Source organism: Ursus arctos, unplaced genomic scaffold, assembly GCF_023065955.2.
Source record: "Ursus arctos isolate Adak ecotype North America unplaced genomic scaffold, UrsArc2.0 scaffold_5, whole genome shotgun sequence".
NCBI lineage: Eukaryota > Metazoa > Chordata > Mammalia > Carnivora > Ursidae > Ursus > Ursus arctos.
Window position 1 is genome coordinate 49,340,507 of NW_026623067.1, and position 26,258 is coordinate 49,366,764.

General features: G+C 37.0%; 2 protein-coding genes and 1 pseudogene across 6 annotated transcripts in view; 1 reads left to right on the plus strand and 2 right to left on the minus strand.

The window, feature by feature from the left end:
* The window catches only part of ERCC8 (ERCC excision repair 8, CSA ubiquitin ligase complex subunit), a 53,230-nt gene extending 28,519 nt beyond the window's left edge, over positions 1–24,711 (minus strand). For 3 of the 5 annotated variants that reach the window (XM_026498918.4, XM_057307081.1, XM_057307079.1), the window contains exons 1-4: positions 24,362–24,537; positions 13,283–13,378; positions 8,321–8,422; positions 4,571–4,694 (exon numbers count right to left, since the gene is read on the minus strand). In XM_026498918.4, the coding sequence (XP_026354703.1) occupies positions 4,571–4,694; positions 8,321–8,422; positions 13,283–13,378; positions 24,362–24,438 (399 nt within the window). In that variant the 5' untranslated portion in view covers positions 24,439–24,537. Of the gene's footprint in view, positions 1–4,570; positions 4,695–8,320; positions 8,423–12,160; positions 12,234–13,282; positions 13,379–24,361 lie in introns of those variants that run through there. The other 2 variants (XM_026498916.4, XM_057307080.1) reach the window with 2 other exon arrangements.
* LOC113255302 (heterogeneous nuclear ribonucleoprotein A3-like) lies at positions 18,943–20,616 on the minus strand (annotated as a pseudogene).
* Positions 24,579–26,258, plus strand: part of NDUFAF2 (NADH:ubiquinone oxidoreductase complex assembly factor 2) — a 148,009-nt gene continuing 146,329 nt past the window's right edge. Inside the window, exon 1 of the mRNA XM_026498925.4 lies at positions 24,579–24,796. Within this exon, the coding sequence (XP_026354710.1) occupies positions 24,670–24,796 (127 nt within the window). The 5' untranslated portion in view covers positions 24,579–24,669. The remainder of the gene's footprint in view (positions 24,797–26,258) is intronic.

Here is a 26,258-nt window from a genome sequence, read left to right on the forward strand (position 1 = left end):
AACATTACAAACATTATATTACTAACACCCCCAAAAGGCTCCCTACATTCCCTTTTAACCCTCACCAAGAAAGATAACCACCATACTGACCTCTATCACTTTAGATTAGTTTTGCCATTTTTGAATAGGAATTATATATTAAGTACTCTTGTGTGTCTGGTTATTTTCTCAATATTATGTAAAATTCATACATTTTAGGGGCGCCTGGGTGGCACAGCGGTTAAGCGTCTGCCTTCGGCTCAGGGCGTGATCCCGGCGATATGGGATCGAGCCCCACGTCAGGCTCTTCTGCTATGAGCCTGCTTCTTTCTCTCCCACTCCCCCTGCTTGTGTTTCTTCTCTCGCTGGCTGTCTCTATCTCTGTCGAATAAATAAATAAAATCTTAAAAAAAAAAAATTCATACATTTTATTGATATAGAAGTGAGTGTTCCCTTGGCATTGCTGGATAGTATTCCAATGTAAAATGTGTCAGATTTCATTTGACTGTTAATAGACATTTGGAATTTTTCCAGTTTTTGGTTATCATGAATAGTGCTGCTATGAACATTCTTGTAAATGTCGCTTGGTGCACATATGTATGCATTTATATACTCAAAAATGTTTCTTCTGGGTAACAAGAAACCCACATATTTGGCCTCAGTTGATACCAAATATGTATACCAACTGTAATCTCATCAGCAACAGTTACACTTGTTATTGTTATCAGACCCTCTAATTTTAGCCATTCTGGAGGATATAGAGAGGTAACCAATGTAGATTTAATTAAAATATCCAGGTGCTCAATTAATAAAATTGAATGTATTTATTTATTGGGTACTTAGATATCCTCTTTTATGAAGTGTCTAAGCAAGTGTTTTGCCTATGGGCACCTGGGTGGTTCAGTTGGTTGAGCACCTAACTCTTGATTTCTGCTCAGGTCCTGATATCAGGGTCCTGGGATGGAGTCCCGTGTTGGGCTCTGTGCTCAGCGTGGAGTCTGCTTGTCCTTCTCCCTCTGCTTGTCCCCTGCTCTCTTTTTCTGTCTCTCTCCCAAACAAATAAATAAAATCTTTAAAAAACATGTTCGGCTGTCTAGTTCTCTATAGGGCTTTCAGTCTTTTAATTTTCTATTTTTTTTTATATAATTTATAAGATCAGGAACAAGACAAGGATGCCCAAACCTCACTTCTACTCAACTTGACATCAGAAGTCCTAGCCAGGGGGCACCTGGGTGGCACAGTCGGTTAAGCTTCCAACTCTAGGTTTCAGTTCAGGTCATGATCTCAGGGTCATGAAACTGAGCCCATGTCAGTGTCCACGCTCAGCGTGGAGTCTGCTTGAAGATTCTCTCCCTTCCTCTCCCTCTGCCCCTCCTGCTCATGCTCTCTCTCTCTCAAATAAATAAATAAAACTTAGAAGAAGAAGAAGAAGCAGAAGCAGAAGCAGAAGCAGAAGAAGAAGAAGAAGAAGAAGAAGAAGAAGTCGTCGTTCTAGCCAGGGAAATGAAACAAGGAAAAAAAGCATAAAAATTGGAAAGGAAGAATTTGAATTGTCTCTATTTGCAGATGACATGATAATATGTATAGAAAACCCCAAACTCACCAAAAACCTCTTTGAACTAATAAATTCAATAAAGCTGAAGGATATAAAATCAAATATATAAAAATCTGTTGTGTTTCTATACACCAAAATAATCCCACTTACAGCTGCACCAAAAAGAATAGTATACCTAGATTTAACCAAGTAGGTAAAAGATATGTACACTGTAAACTATCAGATATTGATGAAAGAAATTGAAAACACAATAAATGAAAGGATATTCTATGCTCGCAGATTGCAAGTGTTAACACTGTTAAAATGTCCGTACTACTGAAAGCAATCTGCAGATTCAGTGCAAGTGCTATCAAAATTCCAGTGGCATTTTTACAGAAACAGAAAAAAAAAATTCTTAAAATTCATATGGAATCACAAACTCCCAAATAGCTAAAGCAATCTTAAGGGAGAAGAAAAAAAGCTATAGGTATCATATTTCCTGATTTCAAGCTATTTTACAAAATTACAGTAATCAAAATAGGGTATTGGCATAAAAACAAACACACTGATAACAGAACGGAATAGAGAGCCCAGAATATCAAATGGGGAAAGGATAGTCTCTTCATGAAATGGTTACTAGAAAAATCAGACAGCAACAGGTAAAAGAATGAAACTGGACCACTTTCTTATGCCATAAACAAAAATAAATTACAAAATAGATTAAAGACTTGAGGAGTGCCTAGGTGGCTAAGTTGGTTAAATGCTGAACTCTTGATCTCAGGGTCGTGAGTTAGGCTCCAAATAAGTCCTAAAAACTAGATTAAAGACTTGAATGTAAGACCTGAAACCATAAAACTCCTAGAAGAAAACAAAAGCAGTAAGCTCCCTGTTACCGGTCTCTGGGTGATGGTTTTTTGGACTTGACACCAAAAACAAAGGCAACAAAGGAAACATAAACAAGTGGAACCATACATCAAACTAAAAAGCTTCTGCACAGCAAAGGAAACCGTCAATAAGATAAAAAGACAACCTGCTGAATGGGAGAAAAATTTGCAAATCATGTGTCTGATATGGGGTTAATATCCAAAATATATAAACAACTCATACAACTCAAGAGCCAAGAAACCATGAACAATCCAATTTAAAAATGGGCAGAGAAAGTGAAAAGGCATTTTTCCAAAGAAGACATACAAATGGCCAACAGGTACGTGAAAAAGTACTCTCACTAATCATCAGGGAAATGTAAATCAGAACCACAGTGAGCTATCACCTCACACTTGTTAGAATGGCTAATACCAAAAAGACAAGAGATAATAAGTGTTGGTGAGGATATGGAGAAAAGAGAATCCTTGTGCACTGTTGGTGGGAATGTGAATTGGTACAGCCACTGTGGAAACTAGTACAGAGGTTTCTCAAAAAATTAAAAACAGAACTATCTTATGATCCAGCAATTCCACTTCTGAATATATATCCAAGGGAAACGCAGTCACTATCTTGAAGAGATATCTTCACCCCCATATTCACTGCACCATTATTTATATTTATTTTATATTTATTATAACCAAGTCATGAAAACAACCTAAGTGTCCATGAGTGTATGCAGAGACAAAGAAGATATGGTATTTTTGTACAATGGACTATTATGCAGCCACAAGAAAGGAGGATATTTTGCCATTTATGCTAAGTGAAATAAGTCAGAGAATGATAACTATTATATATCATTTATATGTGAAATCTACAAAAGTCAAACTCATAGAAACAGAATAAAGTGGTGGTTATGAGGGACTGGTGGGGGCAGGGGGAAACAAAATATGGAGAAGTTGGTTAAAGGTACAAAATTTGGACAATTAAGAGATGAAAAAAGTTGCATAGGGAAAGGAACTTGAAGAAGGGACTATAATACAATCAAGATGTGATCAGAAGACAAAAGGAGATCAATTTAGAGACCGCAAATAATTTAGGTGGAAAAGAGTTGCAGAAGCTAAGGTTGAGGGAATAGGGGTTGAGGTTGGGGGAATTTAGAACACCAGACTGAATTTAGAGAATGGAAGTCCGTACAGATTTTGGGTAGAGACACAATGAAACCACTTTATAATAAGTTTAATCTGGGGTAGAACTTACCATGGAAAATATGGGAAGCAAAGTAATGCAGGAATATCACGAGTTTTTAGTAGTAGTCTAGATGTACAGTGTTGGTGAGAGAAGGAAAAGAAAATATGGAAGAGTTTAAAGAATGGAAGTGAGAAGTGATCATGTTCAGTTTGGAACATGTTATATATGAGGAGATTACCCTATATTCAAGTAAGAGAGGTTCAGGAGACAGGTAGAGACATATGCGACTAGAGCTCAGGGAAAAGATTAGCACTAGAAATATAAATTTAACCAAATATCATAAAAAATATTTTTTATTTTCTGTTTTCTAAAGATTTTATTTATTTATTTGACAGAGAGAGAGCATAAGCAGGTGGAGCAGCAGGCAGAGGTAGAGGGAGAAGCAGGCTCCCTGCTGAGCAGGAAGCCTGAAGTAGGGCTCGATCCCAGGACCCCGGGATCACGACCTGAGCCAAAAGTAGCTGCTTAACTGACTGAGCCACCCTGGTGCCACTTTTATTATCTACCTTTATTATTTAGTGTCTACCTTTACTAAGCAATATTAGTAATTTTCTTTTCCTCTAAGGTTTTAAGTCAATAGAAGGTAAATCCAATTTTCTTCCTTAGATCACTAGACAATAATTTTCAAATAATAAAGATGATAATAACGAATGTCTTTTGAGCATTCACTATACGCTAACCACTGTTCTAGGTACTTTACATATATCAACATATTTACAACCATTCTATAAGATACAGTCACTACCCCCATTCACAGGTGAGGAAACTGGAACACACAGAGGTGCACACACTTGCCTAATGTCACAGGGTAGTCAGCAACGGGGACTCAAACTCTCCTCAACCACCACATACAAAACATCTTAGCAAATAATCACACTAAAATGGTTTAGGGTTCAATTCTCCTTCATCTTCTAGAGCTATCTGGAAAGGTTTTAATATACTTACTTGTAATGTATTTGTATCCCACACTTTCAGAGTTTTATCAAATGAGCTTGATGTGAACATGCCAGTGTCATGAGGATACCACTGTACAGTCTCCACACTGTATTTGTGAACATCAGGATGGTTTCTACAAAACAGCATTCAAAATTTAGAAATACTTGGCTTACGTGAGTTTCAAAACCGATACTATATTAACACATAGCAGTCTCAAGTAGGACAATATAAACGGCCAAACCTGGATCACAGGCCTGCATCCCCCCTGTCCGAGGAGAATTTCCAGGTACCTCTAGTTTCAGGCTTCTGTAGTGTAATGTGGAGGCATGCTTCCTACTAAGGCTCATTAAATGGAAGACTTCCTATTTCTGTATTTGAGCTTGGAGCAATTAGACAGCTACACTAAACCTCTCCATGGAGAGGGGCAGTGATTTTTCCATACTGGAAGATACCCATTCTGGTTTTGGATATGCTTTTCCCAAATACCATTTTATCAGTATTATCATTCTTAGAATTGTTGAATGCCTCACATAGTTCCATGGTATCCCACGCAATATTGCTTCTGATCAAGGAACTTACTCAATGACAAAAAAGTGCAATTAATCAGTAGATGTCCAAGGCACCACTCTTATGTAACCCATCACCTACAGCAGCATGATCTGTTGAAGACTCAGTAATGATATCAGCTATAATACACCACCTTGTGAGGGTGATACGCTGTCCTAAAGGAAGCAGTATATGCCCTGAACTGGTGATACATATGGTATATATGTCACTTTACTAAATTTTAATTCACACAAACTGGCTGTTAAGTAACCCTTATGAGAAGATGACGGAAATCTGAACACCAAGTGGATATTTAATATCAGGAATTACTGTGTGAGATAATAAAATTGCTATTTTTAGAGATATAAACAATAATGAATGAAATAATATGCTTCTGGGATTTGCTTCAAAATAATCCTCTGTGGGTGGGGTTAGAGATGAAACAAGATTGGTTATGACTGATGGTTGCTGAAGCTGCATGATGGGTACATAGTTCACTATACTCTCTTGATTATGCTGGAAATTTTCCATAACAAAATAAACAACCAGAAGTTAACAGAAGACCACTGCAATCCTACACAGACAGGACCATCATGAATTCTGATTCCTTAAGGTGAAGGTTTAGATCAATACAGGATGAAGGACCTTAAGCACCTGAATGAATGAGAACATGAAGGAAAGCCTTAAAGTGTTAGTTCTGGCATTGAGAGAGCTGCAGAAAAGGACTATAGTGTCTACCCATAATTCCTTTCTATGTCATATATGATATATATATATATATATATATATAGATAGATAGATAGATAGATAGATATCTATCTATATATATATATATATTGATTTCCCTATTCTTTCCTCTCTCTTGCCTCCATTATTTTATATAGATTAACAACAAACTGAGTCCACAGGTTGCATAATTTGATAAATGATCATGTAAAACTAGTGGAAAATGGACATTATCTTGAACTGGAGCTGGATGTGGTAATTAAGTAGACTGAGGATCTATCACCTCTTGGGAAAGGGATGATTACAATTTGGTTGTGTAGTGGATACTCGATTTTTGGTTGTGGAGTGGATACTTGGAATTTTTTTTTAAGTGGATCCAAACTCCTCCTATTTGGGGGACATCTCCCTTTATTGCCTCTTGTTACAGAAAGCCAGGGACTCCAGACATTCTCTTTCCCTTTCCCTTGGCAGTAAGGGCATGGACGTATGGTCTAAGCTTCCCCAAACCTGTCTGGGACTCTAAAACTCCAGCTAGTGATGCAAAACTCAGGGATATTTAACAATTATTCATAGTCATGGAGTTGAGAGTCTGTGCTGGTGACAAGTAGAACCCAAACTAAATTGTTCCTGTGGTATGAACCCCAACTGTTGTCTTTGCCTTAGTTTCTCTCACCTTCTGCTCATTTCCCACATTTGATTCTCTTACCTTCCCAACAGTTATACGAGATACTAAATATCTTACCAATAAATTTCTGCTTAAAATAAGGAGAACTGATTCCTATGTGCTCCTAAGAACCTTCATGGATACCAAGATTTTCCAGTTACAGTAAAACAAATCTTTAATGTAGTGATTAAAAAGAAAAGCTCATTTATATTTTAAATTTAAATTTAAGAATAGAACAAAATGTTATATTATTGTCTTACCAGGTATGACCTGTTATTCTCATTCATATTTAATGAGAAATTTGGTACAGAAAGGGAATCTTTTTGGTGCTTGAGAACATATGCATTAAGTAAAGTAAAAATAAATATTAGCAAACACTCTAAGCCACATTAACTTAATAAAAATTTTTAGTGAAATTATTTTGTAAAGTTAGATTATAAAGTCTTCCGACATAAAAAATGCTACTTTAACTCATTTTGCAAACATGCTCACTGTACACCCAATTACATTCAGAGTTATGCTTTTAAAGACAAAGAGTGAATCCAAGAAGAATGTTATGGTAAAATAAAAGACTGACACACTAAGCATTTACTTGACTTTAACTACCAGAAAAGTAGATCACAGTTCCTCGGGAATAACATTAGATAGCATGTGGTATATATGAAAATACTATTTTGTTATGTAACAAATTAAACAATGTTAAAATGTTAGCTAAGATAAAAGAAGAGAAAATGAATTAAATGAATTAATATGACTATCTTACATTTTAGCATTTAGGGTTTTTGTTGGTACAAGTGGAGTGAGAGTATAAAATGGTGTAAGCCTCTTAGAAACCAAGTTTCAGACTATTAGAGGTGTTATCTTGTTTTGTACCAAGTGTCCTTATAATTAAATTGCTTTACAGAGTAGCTTAAGTTTTTAACATGCTTTTTAAAAGACAATATTTCATCTAAGACTCACAGAAACCTTACAAGAATGACAGGACAGGTATAATTATCTCTAAAACAAAATCATCTGAGATTCAGAGAAACAGCGTCCCAAATCTTTATTTCCAAAGTGAAACATCAGAGCCAAGAAACAACTGCAAATCTCCTCCCAAATACTCCATGGATTATGTACCCATTCTAGTGCTTTGGGAACAGCTTTAATACAGAATGATTGTGGACATTAATGTTCATGAAGTTTTTCCTCTTGAAAGCATTTTCCCAACACCCTTTCTCCCTGTTAACTCAAAGCTGTGCTCAATATTGGATCAGATACAGGTGACAAAGAAAAATTAAGTAGCCATTATGAACAAATTACAACAGTCATAAAACGTATTTCTAGACACTTAAAAATAATTCTCACGAGACTGGAAAGCCAGTAAAGAATAGTCAGGAGACTTAAGACAAAGAGAGGTATGTTAAGTTAGGCAGCTTTGAGTAAGGAGAAAGAAAAGATAGTTGTGTGTAGGTGTGTATGTTTGGTGAGGGACTGCCCGTATATTTACTGCTTCTAGCCATTCATCTTTTTGTTCTATTAATATCAGTTGGAAAATATAATTTGTGTTTAGAATTAGTTGAAAGACTTATAAATAAATAAATCTTATGCTAAGTGGTACTAAAAACTTTGATTAGTTACCACGGTGTGCTAGGTAGATGCACAACAAAAAGGACATAATCAAAGGTTTTTATTTTCAAGAAAACGTCAAAGGATATCCATGTGAAATGTGACATTTGAACAATTAGCTTGAGACGATCATATGACTACTATTTTTATGTTTTCCATTTGATGCAAAAAGTACTAAAATGTTTAAATTCATGAATTACATTTTTAATACACACCTGCCAACGGAACACACTGCTTTACATGTGTAATAAGGTTGTCTGCTGGAGTTCTCAAGATCATAAAGTACAATCACACCATCTGAACCACCTGATAACATGCTAATAATAAAAAAGTTCACATTAATTTATCATTTTATGTACTTCATTTATTTATTATATATTTCTGAAAATTTACTGATCCACAAACACCCAAATGTATTATGCCCACAAATACAGAGTAAATCTTCATTAATATAGGTTTTTAATAAAGTAAAATTCCTCAATCTAATATTTGTGGAATTAATATAGAAAGATTCAATCTGTGACCATTTAAAGTTTACCTTTGTAATTCCAAAAAGGACAGTAGAAACAAGACGGCAAAAGATCTATCTTTATTTAGAAAGTAAAATATTATGAAGTCATTCTTAATGTCCTAATTAAAACTGTGATAAATGAAAATGGAATCAGACAGACCAGCTGTTACTAATGCTAGCTATCTGACTCTGGGCAAGTTACTTCACCTAAGCCTTCAAACATTTGTGAAGAAGGGTACATTTTCATCTAAGTCATAAAGATGATGTAAAGATAAAAATTATATATGCAAGTGAGTTTTATACTGCCTCACAAAAAAGAAAGGATTAATAAATGTTAGATTTAGTATTAAAAACACATTTACTCACTTTATTCAACTTTGGGCACCTGAAATATGTTAGGCACTCTACTAATGTAACTGTGAACAAGACAGGCATAGTTTCTGTCTTTCCAGAGTCCACAATCTATCAAGAAAGACAGACAGATCTATGAATTTATATATCTAAATGAAGAATTGCTATTTGTTAATCTTATTGCTCATAATCAAACCTCATGTTGCTGTCTCTCTACTCATTATGATTCTCTGATTTTACTCTTTGGTAAATTCCAAAGAAAGGGCTAAGAAGAGCAACAGTCCCTGTATTCTTGTATGTTACTGACAATTTGTCAGTTCTTTTGTACTTGAAAATCAGTCTGGCTGGATATACAACCCTTGACTCACATTTTATTTCCCTGAATATCTGAGATAAGAAACTTCATTTCTTTGGAAATAAAGCCCCAAAGCAGTTTAGTTAAAACAGGATTTTCTTTCCCTTATATGTAGTTTTAGATCTTATTTTTTTTAGGAAAATTTTCTTGGATTATACCTTTAATATTGACTCTGTTCTCCTCCTTTGGGTTTCTTCTCTGGGAAGTCCTATTAAATGTATGCTGGATCTTCTTTGCCTATCTTCCACATATGTTCTCATCTCTTGAATTTTTTATCTTTCTCAATTTCTCCTTGATTTTTAAAAATATCCTCCTTTCCTACCTTCTATTTCTAAGGTATTACCTCTTGTATTCATTTGCTTGTGTTTCTTATGCTTTAGTCTTCATTTCTGAAACACCTGCCTTTTATTTCTAATGTTTTCTTGAGTTTGTTCATCTCATTTCTGAGTTTTCTTAATTCTAACTTATGTTATTTTTTTCTGATCTTGTATCTTTTTAAAATGACTTTTAACTAGTTTTAAAATATTAGGTTAGAGTTCTCAACTATTTCATAGGCATATCTTTCTGATACTACATTGTCTAAAGGGTCATTACTTAGTCTCTTTTTTATATTAATTTTGAATGGACTTTGATTTTAATCTTATTATTTTGCTCATATTTATATGAAATTACTTTTCTCAAACTTTTAGAAAGGAGTCTTGGTTTAGAATAATATTTAAATTTTGTATCTCTAGAATATCTTCCTTTTCTTTTTTTTTTTTTAATAAGATATTCAGTACATAGCACCTCACTTTCAGAGATTTCTTGGTTCTGTTTACCTCCTCAATTTTTATCTGGGCCATCTTTTCCCTTTGTTTCAGTTGTCTCTATACTGCTCAATTTGGATTCTATTCAAGCAGTTTCTCTTCATTCTAGGGTTTTGCCCTTTAGGAGATCTTAAGTTGATTAGCTGGAGAGATCATAGGGCCCAGACTGCTCCAGCCCCTTCCAGTCTTACTGTGAACCCCTTAATAATTGGGAGTATGTCATCCTCTCCCAGTGTCATCCACTATAGTCAAATTAGCTTGCTGAACTTTCAAGTAACGTTGTTTATTTTGGAGTTATCAGGTCTACTAGATGCTCCACTGGTTTTCAATGTCTCTTCTGATACAGATGCTGATACTACACAGATCTTTTAATTGTCAGTGATTTGTTCCCACTCATCCACATTTTGTGGTTTGTGGGGATATTTGATCACTCATACTTGTTCTAAGTATTATACATTTATTTTTTTATATTGCCCTCTTTAGTTTCTTTGTTATTTAAAGTGCAAGATAAGGAGCTTGTGTCACACATGAACACAATTCTTTCTTCACTGAGAAAAGTATGAAAAATAACTTGGGTGCTTAGTGATGTACTAAACTTACATTCTGGTACAAGCTCCTTATCTTGTTGTTAACCAGTTACAAAGAGTTCATGAACAGGCAGCATGTCATAGAAGCACTCATTTATAGACTTGTTCTAAGAAAAATTCAATACCAATTTGTAGAATAATAAGTTTTATTTAAAAGTAGATCTTCAAAGTTCTTTGCTGAAACAGTTCTAAAAATCTGACTGATGATGGCTAGTAAAAAAAGACAGCAAGTAATGCCATGCTAAAGTGCTTAGCACAAAACTTTTGTAGTTAACTAAGTGTTTATATAGGAAAATATTTATAAATTTTAACAACTACAATTTTTATATCCATTGACAGAATTTTGCAGCTTGTTTGGACACAACTATGAGTTACATGTATACCAAAGCCAGTTCTGAAAATATTTTTGCTTCCTATTTGAATTTTGTGAAATATTTTATTTATTTATTTATTTTACCATGGCACTACATGTATTCTCAATGCAAAAACAAAAAATTGTATTCAAAGGTGACCATTTTAACTCAATTTAAATTGTATTTATAAAAATGTCAAATGTTTCATCTTTGCTAGAATGATTTCCAAAAGCTTTCCTTGGATTCTATTAATTGGTTGAAACAATTGAGCCACTATTGGAATTAAATGATTCTGTATTTGAAGGATCTGTGGACAATGATATTATTTAACTGTGAGGTTATTATTCCACTCATAGAGTAATCACAGTAAGAGATATAGCTTCATGTTTTATATGGACAAGAAAACCTGGTATTAATGATGAACAGTAACTTAGAAGAATTTAGAAGATAGCAAAAAAAATTCAAGCTTCACAGAATGATATGCAAATGAACTTTATGCAATTGCACTTGTTAAAACATTATTTTCAGGGAGACTTCTTAAAATAACTCCTAACTTTGGAAATAAATGCTTCTTTACCAGATGTGTATATTCTGGTTTCTGTTCTGGTTTCAGTGATACCACTACAACTCTCATGGTGGTTGGTAAATATTAAGAAGTATTTTGGCAAATTATATGTGCACTAATTTTCTTAAGAAAAACATCGATATTTAAATTTTCCATTAAATATACATTTTGTTTATTATTACTCTCTTTGCTGCCCAAAGGACTTAATGCAAAATACAAGTCTTGGCAAACAAATGAAATAGTTAACAGATTTCACCATGCAAAGGGGAAAACCACTGTAGTGAGAATCTTGACTTTTCTCAATACGCTCTGCAAAAAGACTCCTCAGCCTGTATTTCTCACACATATTTTATGCACATATAATCTGTAATTTCTCATATTTCTCATTGACTCTGACAACTGGTAGCCTACTGGCTTCATGTACTTCACAGGTTAGACAAACGATCTCTATTCCAAATGGCTGGCTGGAGAAGCAGTACTGAATATCTTTTCCACCAGCACCCATGACCAAAAGAAATCAGCTATACCTTTTTGTTCATGTCATTATTTTAAAAGTAAATGGCCCAAAGCTGAACTTGAATGGGAGGTGCTACGTTGCATCTGGAAAAGTTTAGAACAAAGAAAAGAATTATCGCTGATCATCTTTTAGATTTAATCATGTGCTTAAGTTAGAATGTGTTCACTGTACATGTTTCCCATAGACTACTAGGTGGAACTATGACAGTGGCTGAAAATTAAAAACAGAATTCCATCAAACCTGTCTGGTTTATTTTAATGTAAATAATCATACCACTTCATTGTAATATAAAAACTATGGGGCAATGCTAAACACACATGATACAACATACTTTAGTTACTCTTATACTTGGTCTAATTACAGACCACATGAAGCTTTTTGAACTTTCTTATAAGAGTAATATGGGATCAATATGTTTTAAGCGGGTGGATGGCATGTTCATATTTGCATTTTTCAAAACACTCCAGCTGTTGTATGGAGAATGGACTGAAAGGAGTGAAAGTATAGATGACAATGCTTTTGATTAACAGAGTGGGGGGCAACGATCTATGATATGCCAGGTCCTATGCTAATCATGTTACACATATAATCTCAATTAAATTATAACAAACTTGTTAGGTAGCTGTTATTGTTAGCATTGTATAGCTAAGGCAACTGAGAATTAAAAAGGTTAGGTCAATTGCTCAAGGTCACTTAGCAGCTACGTGATAAAGCCCAGGAGGAGTTCAAATAAAGGTTGGATTTCTTCAAGCTTAATTCTCCAACATATACTTTCTACTTTTTATATTCTATTTGTTTTCCCATTAGACTCTTCAGAGTAGCAACTCTGTTTTAAAATAGGACCTAAAGCACACAGCCCAGCACTTAAAAGCCCTCTGTATCCAAAGAAGTTCAATGTCTGTTACAATAAATATGTTTATATAAAGTAGTTTGGAAATGTTTACCTGGCAACATTGTAAGGGTGTGATGTTCTGTATGTATCTAAATTAGTAATGTCAGATTTAAAATGCTACAATTTAGAAATTTTACTACTTTTTATGAACCTTTACATAAGTAATTTGAAAGCAAGATTTTACTGCATCTCATTCTGAAAAAAAAAAAAAAAAAGACTGCTTAAGTGTAATAAACTTACTATCTTGCTTCAACAGGTTCAATGTCAAGGGTGTTAACTCCGCTGCCATGGATCCTTTCAACATCTCTGTCTTTGTTTAACTCCAGTCCCAAAACCCTTGAAAAAAATTAAAAATGGAAAAGGGTTAAAAGTAAGATAAAACTAAACAACAACAGGGGCGCCTGGGTAGCGCAGTCGTTAAGTGTCTGCCTTCGGCTCAGGGCGTGATCCCGGCGTTCCAGGATCGAGTCCCACATCGGGCTCCTCGGCTGGGAGCCTGCTTCTTCCTCTCCCTCTCCCCTGCTATGTTCCCTCTCTCGCTGGCTGTCTCTCTGTCACATAAATAAATAAAATCTTAAAAACACAAAACAAAAAAAAATAAAGTAATTTAAGCATTAAAAACATCCTTATTTCACCAAAATTACAGGTAGAACAAAAATTGCAAGTAATGCTTAAATCTACCACACATTTGAAAAATACCAACAGTACTAACAATTACATGTAAAGAATTTCTCTGAAGCATTATCTTAAACTTCATTACGTTTTTATTAAGATATTTAGAGACTGAAATAAATTTTCATGAACAAAAAGTTAAATTCTGATATCTTTTTTTTTTTTAAGATTTTATTTATTTATTTGACAGAGACAGCCAGCTAGAGAGGGAACACAAGCAGGGGGAGTGGGAGAGGAAAAAGCAGGCTCCTAGCAGAGAAGCCTGATGTGGGTATCGATCCCACAATGCTGGGATCACGCCCTGAGCCAAAGGCCGACGCTTAACGACTGCGCCACCCAAGCCCCATAAATTCTGATATCTTAAACTTAACTGAGGACACCTAGTGGACGAAAGCTTAAATTACAGTATTTTTTAAAAAAATTTCCCGGAGTGTTCTTACACCTTAGGTAGAAAATTAATGAGTATGTTCAATTCAACAGTTAAGCACATTTTTGAAAAGCCAATTAAATATCTATAAAAAGATGACTAACAAGTACTCTTACAAATTAAGATGAATGAAATTTCTGACATTGCATAACTGTAAACCATCATTATTCTGGAATGGATATTAAGATTAAATGAGTTAATACATGAAAAGTGCTCATTACAATGACAGTAAGTGCCCAGTGAATGTTAACTATTAGAATCTGCTTAGTCTGTTGGATGTTAAAGAGCATTTATATTAATTTAACTAGAATGATTTCTAAATTCATTACTGACCAACATGATGCTATCTATATGAAAATTTTTAGCCTATTTGCCAGTTTTATTTTTTAAAAATAACAATGCACAGTGCTAGAAAAGATACAAACTGATACTTTTATATCTTCACAGTAGCAGCATTAACAATTATAAACATTTTGGTAATCATTTTAACGTATCAAACGTTTGATTTAAAGATACACATAGGCCTTTGTCTTCTGGAACAGTTTAGCCTTAGATTCAAAACTCCAGTCTAATACTTACTGCTTTTCTGACCTTGATCAACAACAGTAACAGCTAATATTAAGAGCCTACCATTTGCTGACACTGTGATTAGTGGTAATAATAAATTTAATAAGTGGCAATCTGACGTGATGGATTTCCTAGATGGTAGGTTATATTAGTAACTGCTCTTTCTGATTATAAAACTAAGACATAAGTAATTTGCCCAAGGTCATACATCTAATAATTGGCTCAACTTGGATCTGAACTCTGACACTTTCTCTCCAGACCATTATGCTGTTCTGCCATCTCTGAGCTTCACTATTTCACCAGAAAATAATTTTTCACATTTTCCAGTGAAATTCCCATTTCTTAAAATATTTTTTTATTTTTAATTTTTATTTTATTTTACTTCATTTTTTTGAGACAGAGAGAGAGCATGCATGAGCGGGGGGGGGGGTGTGCAGAGGGAGAAAGAGAGAATCTTAAGCCTCAACACAGGGCTGGATCTCTCAACCCCGAGATCCTGACCTGAACCAAAATCAAGAGTCAGATGCTTGACTGACTGAGCCACCCAGGCACCCCATTTGATGATTTTTCAAATAATAAGAGTAATCTGTGCTGCTTATAACCGGTAAAAAAATCATAGAAACACGGACAAACATAATCAACCCTTCTTGAGTTCCTTTCTCTGAACAGTGAGAAATGTAGCTCCCATTATCATTAATGCTTATTTGATCAATACCACTGTATGTAACCAATCTCCCATCACCAATACCATCCCCATCCCCAACAAGAAAATTGCTCACCAGACTTGGGCTTTGATTTCTGCCTCCCTTAACACCCCATCACCTGGGCTTGTCAGTCCCCACAATTAGACTACCTCCTCAACCTGCTCAGGGTCTGCAATATCACTCTAAGCCAATCTAATCCCAGGTTGTATATGGAAGCCTACCTCTATCCAACCTAAAGACTTTAGGACTGAATTTTTAGGGAATGTAGAGGGGTTAAATGAAGGAAAGTAAGAGGGTAATATGCTAGGTAAACAAGGGCAGGGTGTGTGTGGAAGGAGGCAAGGTGTGCAAAAAAAGAGTTAACATAGCAGGCCAAAGACTGCTATCCTTAGAAAGCCCTACTTGCAAGATAGGCCTTTGTCTGCTTCTGTGATTTCAGGAGGGTTCCCATCATTCCTGGATAAGAACAGTTCACTGTGCCTAGGCTGTGTGGAGCCAAGAAGATGCTTTGTGATGAATACCTGCTTTCCTTCTGGGAGTCTGAAATTTTGGTACATGTTAAGTACATGCATGTGCATGTGAGAAATTTTGGTTCATGCTCTAAAAGAGATAAAGTCCTTCAGACAGAAGGGAAATGATTAAGAAGAAAACTTGGGATATCAGGATTAAAGACAGAGCCAAAGAAATGATAAATATCTAGGCAAATATAATTGACAATTCAAGTATGCTTGATAGATGAAAACAAAATGTATTAACATTATCTGATGGGGTTTACAATGTATGTAAATGTAATACGTGAGATAACATAAATGGCTGGAGGATAAAGAGTGATGAAGTTTCTATATGCCAAATGAAGCAGTAAAATATTGCTTCTAACCAGAGAATGAAAAGTTAAGTGGGTATTTTATAATTCCTAGAGCAACCACCAAAAACAATCATAACGAGATGTCACAAGAGAGAAATTAAAATGGAATATTAAATAATGTTCAAATAATCCCCCAAAAAGCAGGAAAGGGGAAACAAAAATGTGGAGCAACTACTCTCATCCACCATTGGTGGGAATTTAAAGCTTCTAGAAAACTACAAGTTTCTAAAAAGTGAAACACAGGCTCTAGTCATTACACTGTTAGGCATTCAGCCAAGAGAAATAAAAGCATATATCCACACAAAAACTCGCACATGAACATTCACAGCAGCTTTATATGTAATTGCCTAAAATTGGAAACATTTAAATGTCCATCAACAAGTGAATGGATAAACTGTGATAGATCCATAGAATAGAATATTCCTCAGCAGTAAAAAAGAATCAAAAGGAGAAATTTCAAAATAATTATGCTGAATGAAAAGAGCCAGACAAAGCATGATTTATATAAAGTTCTGGAATATGCAAGTAATCTATGCTGACAGAAAACAGAGGAATGGTTTCCTGGAGTAAAACAGCATGAAGCAGGGAAAGAAAGAAAAGAAGCATTACAAAGAGTTAGGATGAAATTTTTGGCTTATGGATATTTGTTATTTTGATGGTGATGGTTTCAAAAGCATGTATGTATGTCAAAACCCATCCAACTGTTTAATGTGCAGTTTATTGTATGTCACTTACACCTCAAGGAAGTTGTAAAAAAAAAAAAAAAGTGGGGTAAGAACTGTAAACTTTGCAATATCAGTGTTCATGCTTTTGCCCTTAATCACTGACAAGGAAGAACCTGGGGCGAATTAGAGCAGACATCTTTAAATAAAATAGGACTGTGTAGTTGTTTAGTTAAGCAAAGACGTCATTTAATGAGGGGAATCTTTAAAAAGAAACACTACCTTAAACACTTTAACTTAAATATATAAGCAGTCCTCACTTTGAAGTTTGCAAACTAAGCATAGAATGCAAGTTATCATGATTTAGTTAAATACCAGATCCCCCAATAATATGGTTCAAAATTCAGTTACCATGGTATATTAACTATGACTAATAGCATAAAGCACAAAGTTGGCTACTAGCTTTTTGGTCCACAAATCACTACAAAAATAACATGCACATCATAATTCGTGACCAATTTACATGACTTCTTTCAAAGTCTGTAAATGACTGGTTACTGTGCATTTGTTATTCAGTTTACACAGAGCCTGCAAAGTTCTGTGCTTCTGAGATAAACCCATATGAAATTTTAGAAAAATTGATAATTAAAAGAGGGAACTGACCAACAAAATGGAAGTACACCAAAAATATGCTAAGCGATAATGCCAGAAATAAAACTCAAATGGAATGTAAATGGAGTTATAGAAGAAATAGCTGACTGTGGAAATGTTGACACTGTGGCCATTTGAGAATCTCTAGAGACAGACTGAGGAAATCAATGCAGGTGAGTGAACTTATCCAAATACATGAGGAGAAGTGGTTGTAATGAGAAGGCTGAAGATGTCTGAGAGGAAATGACACTGGCAAAAACTTCACATTAAAAAAGTCTCAAAGATATTTCACAACACTGAAGTGCAAAGGACAAAACGTTGGAATCTGATTCGGACTTAGAAGAATAATAATTAGCCAAGATATAGAAGAGATACTCAGCTTGCATTAGAAGTTATACAATGAGAAGACCAGTGATTTCAGTTGGGTTTTATTTAAACAAAGATGTAACTGTAGTTCTCATTGTTTCAAATGTCTTACATTACAGTGTACTAATATTAGCTTTACTATTTTTTCATTTCTTGTATATTTATGACTGACAGTCATAACAAAGTTTATTGTTTGACAAAGAAATTTTAAATATCACAGAACAATGGTAATTTTCTCTACTGATTATTAAAACTACTTTCCATAGATTTTGGCTGGCACAATTAGTTTTATAGACTTATAATACTATGAAAAGAAAGGACTGTCTGAATATTCATATGCCAGTTGTTTGAAGTAGAGTTAAATTTGCTGAACAGAGTGCCACATCATCTTTTTTGTTTTTACAAACCATACCATAACTATATGTATTCTATGATTTTCAAAAATATGTTTTATTTGGGGAGCTGGGGTGACTCACTCTTCGTTTTGACTCGGGTCATGATCTGCGTCAAGCTCTGCACTGGGCATAGACCCTGCTTAAGATTCTCTCCCTCTCCTTCTGCCCCTCCCTTGCTTGCAAGTGTGTGCATACTCTTTCAATAAATAAATTAAAATTAAAATATATATGTTTTATTCATTTACTTGTTATTTTAGTTGAGTAAACATTTAAGGCATATGCCAAACAAATTAATATGGAATCTCAGACATGCAAAGCAATTGAATAAGGAATCCTTCTCAAGCAATAGTTGTTAATCCTGGCTCTACATTATAATCACCTAAGGAGCTTTAAAGAAATCCCAGTGTCCTGGACCAACTAAATCAGAATCTCTGGGGTTGGAACTTTGGCATGAATACTTTCTCCAAAGTATTTTTTCCAAATCGCTCTATGTGATTCCTTTATGGCAAAGTTGAAAAAAAACTGTTCTTTTTATATTTTCTTCCATTCTTTCATAATATGATTTTCTCAATCATACTTCATTGAACAGCATTTTATTTTAAGTGATTTGTTTGGATTATTTCAAAAGTGGTCCATTTAGTGTTTGTAAGAATAACAATTCTTTTTGATGTCGTATTTCATTAGCTCTTATTAAAATGGCATAATCAGAATAATAAAACTGGCATTATCAGGATTAGGGACAAATATTGATTTTTGGTAAGCATATAAAGCAACTGGTAGGAGAGATGTGCATGGGATTATTAGACTATAGGGTTTTTTTTAAGTTAAAAATTCCTTAATTTTTTTATTCCTGGTACCACTATCACAATTTACAGGGCAATATACCTGATGTAATGAAAAGAAAAAGAAAAAGCTACAACAGATAAAAGACCTCAGGAATGTACATCTAACTGACACTACATTGCATTAATCAATAGCTGCACTTTTTGCAAACTGTTGCTATGACAGTACTGAACAAGAAGGGTTTTCTGTGTAAGCTGCAGTAACTTTTCTGGCTATGGATCATCGTTCCTTCTGGGCAGATTTTTACAGTTCCTCTAACGCATTTAGGACAACTATCTCAAAGTAAACTGCAGCTTTCCTGACAACTCCTCGTTCTCTCTCCTGCTAAGAACTGTAGCCCTTTTCTTCTGAATTTTTTTTTTTAGAAATTTCTGCTACCATATCCACCACTTCCCCCACCAGATCCATAATCACCACCATAGGGAATGCCTGAGATTCTTCCACCAAAACTGCCCCCCTTCATGGGTCCATAATTTGATTGCTGTTGTCCACCATAATTTCCAAAATTGTTATAGTTCCCACCACCACCATAGTTACCTCCAAAATTTCCTCCTTCGTTGTAACCATCATATCCTCCATCACCACCACCATATCCACCTCCTTGGTTTCCATATCCTGGTCTACCACCACCATAGCCTCCTCTACTAATATAACCAGGATCATCACCATAGTTGCCACCATCACCTCCAAATCCATTATATCCACCATCACCTCCTCCATAAGTACCTCTGCTGCCACCACCTCCACCACCATAGCCTTCTCTTCCACCAAAGTTTCCACCATGGCCAAAGTTACCACCACCTCCAAAGTCTCCTCCACGACCCATGAAGTTGCCAGATCTACCTCCACCTCTTTGTGATCCAGGAGACTGCATTTCTTGCTTAGAAAGGGCCTTTTTCACTTCACAATTATGCCCATTAATAGTGTGATATTTCTGAACAACAATTTCATCAACTGTATCATGATCATCAAAAATTACAAAAGCAAATCCTCTTTTTTCCACTCTGCCTGTCTTCCATAACTTCTGCGGTTTTAATCTTGCCATACTTTTCAAAGTAGTCTCTCAAATTATATTCTTCTGTATCTTTTTTAATATTGCCAACAAAAATATTCTTCACTGTTAGATGGGCACCAGGCTTTATAGAATCCTCTCTAGAAATAGCTCTCTTTGGTTCCACTACACGCCCATCAACCTTGTGTGGTCGGGCACACATTGCTGCATCTACCTCTTCAACACAAGAGTAAGTCACAAAACGAAAACCCCTGGAACATTTTGTTTGGGGGTCTCTTATCACCACACAATCTGTAAGTGTACCCTATTTTTCAAAATGTTCTTTTAAACTATCATCTGTAGTTTCAAAGCTCAAACCACCAGTAAACAGTTTTGTCAACTGCTGTTTTCTTTGGATCATGGCCCGCCATTTTGAGACCAGATTTGCCTCTTCTAACTCAAGTTCAATATGGGACCAAGAGGAAGAGCAGACTATAGGTTTTTAGGGACAAGTATTAAGTATCCTAGGGGAACCAGCATGTGTGCCTTTTTTTTTTTTTAAAGATTTTATTTATTTATTTGACAGAGAGAGAGGCAGCGAGAGAGGGAACACAAGCAGGGGGAGTGGGAGAGGGAGAAGCAGGCTTCCCGCTGAGCAGGGAGCCCGATGTGGGGCTCGATCCCAGAATGCTGGGATCACGACCTGAGCCGAAGGCAGACACTCAAAGACTGAGCCACCCAGGCACCCTGGAATCAGCATGTTTTACACAGGAAATGAAGTCCATTCACAGATGGATTAATCTGGTGATCTTATTAGGAGACATTCACTATTTCAAACCTTTACTTCTTCTAATGAAGAGGTTTAGGTCATGGAATTTTAACAAAGAGCAGTAGTTAGTTGCTTCCTCAGACCAAGGACTATTTGGAATTAAAAGACTCTGGAGAAACCCAGCATTTTAGACCCTCACTAGCTCACATGATTTAAATTATTACTGACATCATAAGACTTCTGAACTTACAAGGGAAAAAATAATGCTGCTTCTTTTCAAAAAAAGTACAGCTATTTTCACTAAAATTAAAGGCCTAACAGTCAAGTTCATTCACTTTCCAATGTTTAATTTACTAATCCTAATGGAAGAATTGCAGAACTACTTGGTAGAAACAAGCCAAATTATCAGAGGAGACAGACTAATTTTGATAAACATACAGTTTGAGTTTTTGCAACCACTGAAATAAAAACTGCTGGATACGTCTGTATGCTTTTATTAGAGTGGATCACTGAGCTGAATAGGAATTAAGGGGCGCCTGGGTGGCACAGCGGTTAAGCGTCTGCCTTCGGCTCAGGGTGTGATCCCGGCGTTCTGGGATCGAGCCCCACATCAGGCTCCTCCGCTAGGAGCCTGCTTCTTCCTCTCCCACTCCCCCTGCTTGTGTTCCCTCTCTCGCTGGCTGTCTCTATCTCTGTCAAATAAATAAATAAAATCTTAAAAAAAAAAAAAAGAATTACTGTCAACTCTGCACTGACTGGGGGTGGGGACAGGGGGACAACAGTAGATGCAACCCCAATCATGTATAAAACTGATCAAAATGTGGTTAAAAAAATTAATGTTTACTTATTTAGTTAGAATTACATGCAGTATCTGAAACATATTTGCCCATTCTAAAAGCATAATACTTAATGCAAATCTGATACATTTTAGAACACAAAATATCACATAAATTGCTTTCCAAAAACACGCAAAAGATTATTACCATGCATTACAATAATTTATTATTTTTGTCTGTTTTTAGTTGTGGTAGGGAGTCTAGGAGATGAGTTCCATTGTCTCCGCCTCCTAGTATTCACACCTGCAGGTAATTTCCTTTCCTTGAGTCTCTGAGTGTGAGCTAGACCCAACGTCTCACTTCTCATGAACAGAATACAGCAAAACTGATGAGATACCATTTCTGAGATCAAATTATGAGGAGTCTGGCTTCCATCTTGCTTGTCCTCTCTTGGTATCTTAGTTTCTTGCTTTGATGGAAGCCAGTTGTCACGTTGTGATTTGAGAGGCCTACGTGAGAAATAACTGGAACTGAGGGAGACCTCTGGATCAAAGTCAGGGAAGAACTAAACCCTGTCTTGAGTGAGCTTGGAAGTGGATCCTTCCAGAGTCAAGTCTTGAAATGACTACAGTTCCAGCCAGTATCTTCATTGCAGCCTTCTGAGAGACTCTGAACGAGAAGACCCAGCTAAGACACACACAGATTCCTGACGCCTAGAATTTGTGAGATAATAAATCTTTTGTTGTTTTAAGCTGCTAAGTTTGGGGGGGGGTACTTTGTGATCCATTCATTGATAACTTATGCTTGGGGCACTCTGTTACCTATCCACTGATAACTAATGCAGCAGGTAAGTTCTTCTTTTGGGATATTAGAAAAAATTATATCCATCAATTTTTCAATAAGCAACTGTATTCTGCTTTTCCCTTAAGTTTCTTTAAAAAGCCATCAGTGTTGGCAGTTTCTACTTCTTTTCCTCTCTGTCATTCGCCAACTCACTGAAATCTTACTTTTATTCCCATGATACTCCTGAAAATGCTTTTCCCAAGGCCATCAGTGATCACCCTGTTGGTTAAATATGATGCACACTTTTAATTCTTCCTTTATTCCTCACATTTCTTGAATGCGTGCCATTCACTTAATAGAAACTCTTCTAGGCCTCTTTTCTCATGTCTCTTTTTCTCACAGGGGTTAAAAGACAATATACTAATAAGAAAATATGTACACAATACAATTTCAGTAGTAATAAATTGAATAGATAAGCAGAGAGGGGGAATGGGAGGGAGAATCACTGAGAGCAAAGAAGGGGGCTAGGGTCAGCAAATGACACATATGAGGGCTTCCTCCTTAAACAGTCTTCTTTCAGTTTGAGACACTTCCTTGCCCTGGTTTTACTCCAACACTTCATTTGTAGTCTCTTCTGCCTAACTTTAAATGTTGATGTTTCTCAGATTTTTGGTCATTGAACTGCTTTTCTTACTCTAATGCCTGGATGATCTCATCTTCACCTCACTTCAAGTACCATCTCACGTTAAAGATATCTCAATTTCTTCTGAGCATCAAATATGTACATTCAACTTTGTCCTCCTCTCTCCCAGTGAAAATCTTCACAGGTTCTTTGAAAGCAATATGGGAAGAGGCGCCTGGGTGGCTCAGTCAGTTAAGCCTCTGACTTCGGCTCAGGTCATTATCTCAGGGTCCTGGGATCCAGCCCATGGTAGGGCTTCCCGCTCACCAGGGAGTCTGCTTGTCCCTCTCCACCTGTCCCTGCCCCCTGCTCCTGCTCTCTCTCTCTCTCTCAAATGGGTAGATAAAATATTAAAAACAAAAAAGTAAGTAATATGGAAAATGTCAGTATGGGCCAGTTACATTCACTCTGCTTGATACAAAGCAGGTATCTGGGAATCATTGTTGACTCCTCTCTTTTAATCATTCACTATATTCAACCAATTTACACAGCTTGTTGAATCTACTTCTTAAATATTTTTTAAAATATCTTCACTCTTTTCGACCCAACCACCATTTCCCAGGCTTCCATCTGCTCTCTTCTGGACAAGGGGAACAGTTACCTTTAACTTGACTTTCACTCTTCCTCTCAACTTCAATCCACTCTCCAAGCAGATGACAAAATCCAATAGTTATCACCTTATTCTCATCTTCATATCTCTTCATCCAGCACACAAGACTCTTCCTCACCTAGCCCCGGGCTACATCTCCAGGTTTATCTCTTGTCAATGGCCCCCTTGTCTGCTCTAGACATGCTAAACTTTGGTCAATTCCTGGCCTACGCTCTACCCTTACAATGCCTGGCAAACAGGGGGAGCTCAGTAAATATGTCGACTGAATGATGAAGGAATCCTTGGAGAGTAGTAAGAACTCCTTGGGGGAGTGGGGAGGAAATGTAATGTGAGGGAGAAGGCGTAAGGTAAAAGGACAGGATCTTCCCCAGAATCCGCGTGCGCACCCACCAGCCTACAGGCATGCAGAAGGCATCTTATTTTCGTAAGCCACAGAGCAGAAGAAATTAAAGTCGAATTTGGTGGAAATAAACGATGAGGCGGGAAGTGGGAGGCAAGGCTAACACACTGGTCCAGATTTTAAATGGCTTGAGAAAAACAGTAAGGTTTTCTTTACCTCCGTGTGGACTCCGCTCTCCGGAGGCGAAGAGGATCGTCCAAACCCGCTTGTCTCGCTAAAAAAAACCCTAACATCTCGTTCCTTCACACCGGCCAGAAAACTGAACGCCGCCATGACAGAGCTCGGAAGCCGGGCTGTAACAGTGGAGTCTCCCATTGGTAAAGCAAGATGCCGTCCGACCAATGGTGAGCGCCGTTACTGGAAGGGCGTGAGTAGTGGGTGGGCGGGGTCCGCGGCTGGAGAGCGTGAGAGTTTCGGCCGTGGCGGATCCGACTGCGATTCGTGCTTAAATCCCGGCAGACAGCATGGGTTGGTCTCAGGAATTGTTCCGCGCCTTATGGAGAGCGCTGTCAAAGGAAGCGAAGCAGCAAGTAGGCACAGACCAGTTTGGGAACAAATACTACTATATCCCGGAATACAAGAACTGGAGAGGTGAGATGACAGCGAGCGCGGCGGTTGCGCGGTCACTAAATAAGGGGAACGTTAGAGCGTCTCGTAAACTAACACAGCGTGCGACAGCTGTGATGTCACCTGGGGGAACAGCCCAAATCCGTTCACCCTGCCGCCCCTTCACTCTGAGTTGAGCACTTGGCGCCGCGGCCCGGCCCACAGTGTGCCTGCCGTCCCGGGGTTGCAGCGCCTCGGTGAGGTGCCACCAGCGCGACCCGCGCGAGCACTGCACAGCACACGCAGCTCCCTCCTCCCGGGGTCGAGAGCCCACCCGCCGAAGACGCCCCGGCGCTGGTCCTGGCCATTGGGCGACACAGACAGGGACAAGTCCACGGAGGTCTTTTCCCAGAGGGCCTCAGGAGGGCAGGGTAGTAGCTTTTCCTCCTCCTGTGCCCTCCTTGCGACCAGGCGGCGTTGTGTAATTGAAGAGGTGCATCTTGAGCGCCGCCGCTTCCCTCTTTTCTTGGTGTTTACCTTTTTCAGTAGCTCTGGCGCTGGCCGCACGCGTCACCTTCGTCCAACTGTCAGAAGTAGGGCTGTGCACACTGTGGAGAAGAGATCCTCACAAGGTTTTATGTTACCTTTCCCACGAATTCGCACTCCAAAACCCCGGGGAGCTCACTTTAAGATTATTCATTGCTCTAATCGTGGTGTTTCCTAGGATTCATGCAAAGTAGTGGAGTTTGGGGAGTTAGGGGGCGTTCCTGTCGGGTGAAATCATATCACGTACCAGCAATTACAACTTCTTCGATTGTTGCTCCATCATCACGATGCAAAAGATCTCAGGCTTTGTGATCAGAGGGCTTGGATTAGAATTTCAGCTCTGACACCTAATAGCTGAGGGAAAACTGACAAAATATTTGTCTTCCCGAGTCTCAGCCTCCTCACTTGGAAGTTAGAGATGATAATAATAACAATTATTGAGAAGCACTAAGATCTTTAAATATTGTGATCCATTCATTTCCGGTAGGTCTAGTCAAAGAGAATTATTCCTTTCTTCCTTAGAGCACATGTAAGGTGGATTGAGTGATTTATCACTCAAAATTGTTTACCTAGCCTTTTTCTGTAACTTAGTATCTAAGACTTGTTTCCCGTTTAAATGAGCTTCTAATCTCTGTCAGGGTCAGGGAATATGTCTCTTTTTTAAAAAGTCCACAAAGAACCTAGCATGTTGATAGTGTTTCTTCACAAATTGCATCCAGAAGGAATGATGTTTTCTTTTCCATAAGTTGTCAGTAGCATTAAAAAATATGCAAAATGTCAGTTGGCTTTTTCTTATTGAAGTATAATTTACATACAGTAACACTTATCCTTTTTGGTGTATGGTTTTATGATTTTAAAAAAATGCGTAGTCCTGTAACTATCACACAATCAAGATACAGAATGGTTCTATCACTCCCAAAATTCCCTCTGCTCCTTAGTAGTTCATTCCCTTACCTCATAA